The sequence below is a fragment of the Chelonoidis abingdonii genome, chromosome 11 (genome assembly GCF_003597395.2).
Source record: "Chelonoidis abingdonii isolate Lonesome George chromosome 11, CheloAbing_2.0, whole genome shotgun sequence".
NCBI lineage: Eukaryota > Metazoa > Chordata > Testudines > Testudinidae > Chelonoidis > Chelonoidis abingdonii.
In genome coordinates this window covers 51937064-51944016 of record NC_133779.1, presented here as the reverse complement: position 1 = coordinate 51944016, position 6953 = coordinate 51937064, and the positions used below count along the sequence as shown (strand labels likewise).

The 6953-nt window shown below is 49.8% G+C and overlaps 1 protein-coding gene across 1 annotated transcript in view; it reads right to left on the bottom strand.

Moving 5' to 3' along the window:
- LOC142047573 (methanethiol oxidase-like) overlaps nucleotides 1-6744 on the bottom strand; it is a 12677-nt gene extending 5933 nt beyond the window's left edge. The window contains 4 exon segments of the mRNA XM_075071383.1: nucleotides 2372-2562; nucleotides 3948-4091; nucleotides 4093-4134; nucleotides 6586-6744. Coding sequence (XP_074927484.1) covers nucleotides 2372-2562; nucleotides 3948-4091; nucleotides 4093-4134; nucleotides 6586-6744 — 536 coding nt within the window.
- Nucleotides 6745-6953: the final 209 nt, after the last annotated feature.

The window sequence follows — 6953 nt, the reverse complement described above, 5'->3', positions numbered from 1 at the left end:
ATGTGCGTGCAGCCATGTGACCGAGGAGGCCAAGGCAAGTGCGGGCAGAGATTGTTGGAAAGCTTTGAAGTCTTTGTACAAGGGAGACTATAGTCTGAAAACGAAGTAGAGGCAAACTGGCTGTTGCAAGAGTGGAGTCCAGCATGGCTCCGATGAACTCTATCCTCTGCGTAGGCACCAGAGTGGATTTTTCTAAATTGATTATCAGGTCTAAATGCAAGAATAGGTCCTTGATGATGGTCACATGACTGGTGACTTGTGCCTCAGAGGTCCCTCGGATAAGCCAATCATCGAGGAATGGGAAGACATATGACGATGTAGGGAAGCGGCAACTACCGCCATACACTTCATGAATACCCAAGGGGCCGAGGAGAGGCCAAAGGGAAGGACGGTGAACTGATAATGTTGATGATTCACCACAAAGCGTAGATACCGTCTGTGCGGGGGGTAAATTGCAATGTGGAAATATGCGTCCTTCATGTAGAGAGTGGCGTACCAATCTCCGGGATCCAGGGAAGGAATGATGGTTCCCATGGAAACCATGTGGAACTTGAACTTTTTTATGAATTTGTTCAGTCCTCGCAGGTCTAGGATAGGCCGGAGGCCCCCTTTTGCCTTGGGGATTAGGAAATATTGGGAATAAAACCCCTTGCCCTTTAATTCCTCCGGTACCTCCTCTATAGCCCCGAGTGTAAGGAGCCTCCAAACCTCCTGCAGGAAGAGTTGCTCGTGAGAGGGGTCCCTGAAGAGGGACGAGGATGGGGGTTGGGAGGGAGGAGGAGAAAGAAACTGAAGATGGTATCCAAGCTCCACTGTGCGTAGGACCCAAAGATCCGAAGTTAATTGGGACCATGCAGGGAGGAACGGGGAAAGGCGGTTGTTGAACTGAAAAGGATCCTGGGAGGCAATTGGTACACTGCTCTCGGGCGCACCCTCAAAAGTTTGATTTGGGTCCTGCTGTTGGCTTGGTGGGACCGGAATTGTTACCCCCTTGAGGTCCAGACTGACGTCTGCGGTTGGCACGACCTCGTCTTCTGGTAAAATCTTGCCTCGGCCTAGGCGGGGGGTATGGGCACTGAGGTTGGGAGCGGAAGGACTGTCTTTGAGTCTGTGACGTATGCATTCCCAGCGAATGCATAATTACACGGTTGTCTTTTAGACTCTGAAGTCTAGGATTCGTCTTTTGTGAGAACAAGCCTTGGCCATCAAATGGTAAGTCTTTGTATAGTATGTTGAAGTTCAGGTGGCAGGCCTGACACTTGCAGCCATGATATACGTCGCATGGCTATTCCAGAGGCGACCGTTCTAGCTGCCGAATCGGTGGCATCCAGCGAGGCCTGTAGGGAGGTCCGCTCTACTCTCTTTCCTTCCTCCAGGAGTGCTTTAAATTCCTGGCGGGAGTCCTGTGGGACCAGCTCTGTAAACTTGCCTACCGCGTCCCAGGTGTTGTGTTGTACCTACTCAGGAGAGCTTGTTGGTTTGCTACCCTGAGTTGGAGACCTGCCACAGAATAGATTTTCCGTCCCAACAAGTTCATTCGTCTGGCCTCCCTTGATTTAGGTGCAGGGGCTTGTTGGCCATGGTGCTCCCGTTCATTGACTGACTGTACAACTAATGAACAGGGAGGGGGGTGGAAATATAGGTACTCATACCCCTTGGAAGGTACCATGTATTTCCGTTCGACCCCTCTGGCTGTGGGCGAGATGGATGTCAGGGACTGCCAGACGGTGTCTGCTCTAGCCTGGATCGAATGGATGAAGGGGAGAGCCACTCTAGTTGGTGTCTCCGCCGACAATATACTTATTACCAGGTCTTCCACCTCTGGAACTTCCTCTACTGGCAAGTTGATATCTTGGGCAACATGCCACAGCAGGTCCTGGTGTGACTTGAGGTCAGTCGGAGGCGTGCCCGATGATGACGTCCCCGCTACTGCCTCATCCAGAGAAGAGGAGGATGACAGCCCAGGAACGAGTGGCTCCTGTACTGACTCCTGATCCTGGGGGACCTCCGGAGCCGGAAGATCATGTGGGTCCGGTGCATGAGTATGAGCTTCCTCCGTACAGCCGGGGAGGTCTGCTAACAGTGGCCTCTGGCACGCGGTGTTCTGAGGGACTGGAGCGTGATGGACCAGTGGGTTCCCCTTGGGCTTGGTGATAAGCCCAAGGTGTCCAAAAGGACCACTGATGAGATCCCTGGTCTGGGCCATGGGTGTGAGTATCCGAGTCCCCATATGAAGCACTGTCCGCATGGGATGAGACGGATGGATGACGAGAAGGGCCACGGAGGAGCTGAGGCCGCAATTGGACAGGGCTCTGTGCGTCCATGCGATCCTTCTCTACGCAGTATCAGAGAACGGTACCAGGAGTCATACCGTGCTGAGAGTGAGACTGGGACCTGCGACCAGCGCAATGCTGGAAGGTCGACTGGTGCTTTGATTCTCTGTGCTGAGACCGGCTGCGAGAGGTACGGTGCCGTGAGCAGGTGCCGGGACCTGGACCAGTGCCGAGAGTATCGGTGGACGGCGACCGGGATCTCGAACGGTGCCGCGAGTACGACCAGGTACTAGATGGAGAGTGGTACCGGGACTGCGAGCGGCGTCGGGATCGGGATTGATGACGGGACCGAGAGTGCCTGTGGGACCTGGATCGACCACTGCGACGTTCAGTGGCACTGGGTGAGGATGGTCTCATCATGGCGGGCTTGCCTAACGATTGAACAACCCACACCGGCGGTGCCGGGGGTTGAGGCAGCTCGGCTCCGTCAAGGCAATCAACTCCCGTGCTGTGGAGAACGTCTCCAGCATGGAGGGCATGATAAGCTCAACCACTGGCGTGTGCCAGGGAGCTGATAGGCACCGGACTCGACAGCTCTTGTGAGACCGGAATCAATGGTGCAGAAGACTTCGGTGCTGCGCAGTTGGCGGTGCCAGGCGGTCCAACTTAGTTGTATGCTCTGACTGCGGCGCAGATACAGGAGCCATGTAGGAGTCTTATGCTTCTTGCTCCTTGGGGAGAGAGAGCGGTGCCGGGCAGGAGCTTGGGCCGGTGAAGGCTGGTGTCGAGGAGCCTTCACTGTAGCCGTGCGCTCCGGTGCGGAGGAGGCACTTGTCCCCAGTGCCGCAGTCGGTGCCGAAGATGGAGGAGTTAGAGCTGCCTCCATCAAAAGTTGCTTTAGACAAATGTCCGGTTCCTTTTTCGTCCAGGGCTTGAAAGCCTTGCAGATGCGGCACTTGTCTGCGAGGTGGGATTCGCCCAAGCACTTTAAACAGGAGTCGTGAGGGTCTCCTGTGGGCATCGGCCTATGACAGGCTGAGCACGGTTTGAAGTCCGGTGAACCGGACATGGGCCCAGTACTGGGTGAGGAAGAAGGGGCTAACCCTCAATCCCCCTTAACTATTTACAATATACTACGAAGAACTACTAAAATAGACTAACTAGAACTATAGAAAATTGAACTATATACACAATAACTATAAAAACGAGAGCAAATTGCTAGGGAGGTGGAGATCAGCTAGGCTGCGCTCCACTGTTCCAACGACCGACACGGGGCGGTAAGAAGGAACTGAGGAGCGGATGGGCCGGGCAGGGTATATACTCCGGCACCATAGCGTGCCCACTCCCACCCCCCACGGGGCGCCCTGCTGGCCCCGACCGAGTGTTTGCTAGGTCAAAACACTCTTCCGCACATGCAATGTGCAAGCGTGCACGCAACCTAACTGGAGATGATATGAGCAAGCACTCGAAGAAGAACCTCAAGGATTTGAGAACTTACTCTTTTTCCACAGCCAAAGAAGATTAAATTTCTTAAATATTCTAAGACTTTTGAGACTGACCAGTTCTTAAGGGTCCCAAAAACCCTAAAATTGTTCTGGATTTCCTCATTCACATTCATATTTTAGTTCCAATCTCCTAGGTGAGATACATCTCTTGGAGTCTCCTCAGATATACCTTATGAATCCTGGGAGCCCGCATGTCTGTGCCCAACATCCACCACATAAATGCGGAAGAAATCAGACTGGGAAGAAGCAGCCGGTTCCGTTTCTTTGTGACGTCCCCAAAGCTGCTGCTGCAGGTGTTCCACCCAGAGTGATGGGAGCTCGTCTCGGAGGTTGGGCGTGGGCAGGCGGTGGATCACCTATGAAGTCAAAGCATGGGTTCAGATCAGTCTGTAAGAGGCATTCTTAAGAAAACAGTTCTTTAGAAATACAGACATAGCATAGGAAACATGAGTTAAATTGTTTGATGTTATCCAGTGAGCAGTTCTAGGCTGAGATTTTCAGAGCAGTTTAAGAATCCTTGATGCTCAATCCCGTAGGTGGTTTTGAAGAAAATCCATTCTGGGTCTTTAGCACAGGAGACCAGGACAGGGAGCCAGGACTCCTGAGTTCTATTCCTGGCCCTCTATCTCCATCATGTGTGATATTGGGCAAATCACTTTTCTGTGCATCTGTGGACTGGGTGTCCATCCCACACAAGGCATGAAGAGGTTAAGGTGGCCAGATGGACCAATTAAACACTTAGGCTGCACCTGGAGGAGGAGCCAGGGAACAAGGAGGACTAATCAGAGATGAAGCTCAGCTGAAGAGGAACAGGAGGGGCTTGTAGCGATGGGCAGGCATGTTAGGGTGAGAGAAGGTGAGGTCACCAGGGATAAAGCAGTAAGGGATTAGGACTATGCAGACCTTGACACCTTGTTGTAGGGTCCCTGAGCTGGAACCCAGTGTAGAGGGTGGGCCTTGGTTTCCCCGGGGCTTGGGATCCCCTAGAAGCCACTGGAAGTTCAGGGGCAGTGAAAGAAAAGAATGACAGGGATAGTGAGTCCTGAAATACTTTGAGGCACATGATTTCCCCAGAAAGGGAAACCACAATGACCTGGCTGGAGGGCCAAAAATATGAAGAGCAGTTGAGACCTGAGAGAGAAAGACAAGTGACAGAGTGCAAGTGCAGGAAGGGTTGTTGGCTTGGCAGAGATAATCCCCGGATGTAGCCAGAAAAGAAGTGCTCTAGCGGTGAGTAGAGAGCCCTGTGACAGCATCACACGTGAATTTGGGCATCATGACGTCCTAACATTTGTTTTTTAATAGGTGTGCTCTTAAATGCATCTAATATTTGGAAGGTAGAAAGACTGGCTAGCAGTTGCAAGAGACACAGATCAGTCATAGAGAGAAAAGAATAATTGTATCTAGGCAGCAAGGGTCTGACTTGATAAGGTTTATCCAATTTCAGTTGGGACAAGTTGTGGCAAAACTGACTGGAGTAATAATACTTTACACTCTGGCGGCTGGTCCTTAGTAGCATATTGTGTGCATTTAAGAAACATGAGAGATCAGTGCTCAAGAAACTTTAAGAAACTGCATCTCTCCAGTAAGAATCTTAGCAATAGTTATGCAAAAATAGAACAGTCGTGACAAGATGTCTTGTCAACACAGATAAACTGCCTCTCAGGTGCATTGTAGTGCTAGAGATCTGAGGCTAAAATGCATTAAGCATTTTGAGACATACAAATATCTAGTATTTTTAAATGCAGTTTAGATTACACTTTTTTTAAGCATGTACCAAAAACTGTTAGAACTGTGGTTCTAAAATACAGTGTTATCAGCTAACTGAACGCTGTAGTCTTGACCAGGTAGATTGTGCTTTCCCATTTTATGACAGAACAGATTAGTTTTATAGAGTTCCTAAAGCAGGATCAATTTAATCACCTTAAATAAATGAGTAACTGTCAAACCTGTTGGATTCCCCAAACCAATTTGATCCTGCAGCGATTAGTAATCTTGCTCAATACCTACCGACAATGGGGTTTCAGAGGGAGCTACTCAAATGCTTACTAAGCACAGAATGGCTTTGAAAGAGACCCAGAACAACAGGTAAATATTAGCTTTCAGCAATCCATGGAAGATTCCCAAGACCAAGTTTAGAAAGAGGCTGAAAACTCAAAGCAAAACACACTACTAAGCCACCAAGTTTCATATAGTTTTTATGTGAAATCATAAACCGGGCAAATCCAAGAGGAAGGCTGAGTTTAGATGTTCTAATGAAATAGGAAACTAAGTTAAGTTATGGTCTGGGGTTTCATTGTGAACTGGCTGCACATCTCTAAGAAACGTAGCATGAATTTAGATTGATAGTCAATACTGAGACACCTATTTGAAAGTGGTCATGGAGAAAGATCTACCAGAGTCAAATACCAAGGAGATACTAGACAAAGAAAGATTAAGGCAGGACTCTTGGGATCTAACCTTCTTGATTTTAGGAGGTCCCAGGTAGGATAGCAAGAAGTGGAGAAGGAGAAATGGCAACATAAAGCTGACCTGCCTCATTTGGCAGGAAAAGTAATGGCTTAGGAGTAGGCACAAGACAAGAATGCATCCAGGATAGATAGATAGAGAGATTGTTCAGGGTCCTCCAAATTTTGGTGCATCAGGTCCCCATTTAACCACCACTGGCAAGCACAGAAAATTTTTCCCTTTGAAGAAGGGGTTCAAGGAGCTGCAGCTACAGAGTGTTACTAAATGGCAGTAAAGCTGCCTGGGGTCAGCCCAGGCTAAGCAAAGAGGATTAGAGCCAGAATCTTGACGGGGGGTACCTGGCAGTAGTGTGGAGATTTGGGGTCAACATCCACTGTTGCCAGATAGTCAGGCTTCTCTATCCCAGTGTTTCTGTAGATACAGGGCAGGTACACAATCTCTTCTCTGGGACCTTGCAAGGCAGAGAGCTTGTTTAGGTCAACACAAATCAGCTCCATATTCCAACAAGCCTTGAAGACTCTCTCACTGGCGTTGGATTTGCCCCCAACCGGGTAGCATTAGGTGCTCGGGTTCTGGGGATAGCTGCTTGCCACCCCCATCTTGAAGTGGTTTCCTTATACAGAGTTTACAATATGGTTCAAGGCTCTCAGCACACCCACTTTATAAACATTTTCCAGCCCCATTAAACTGGCAGGTGGGAACCTTC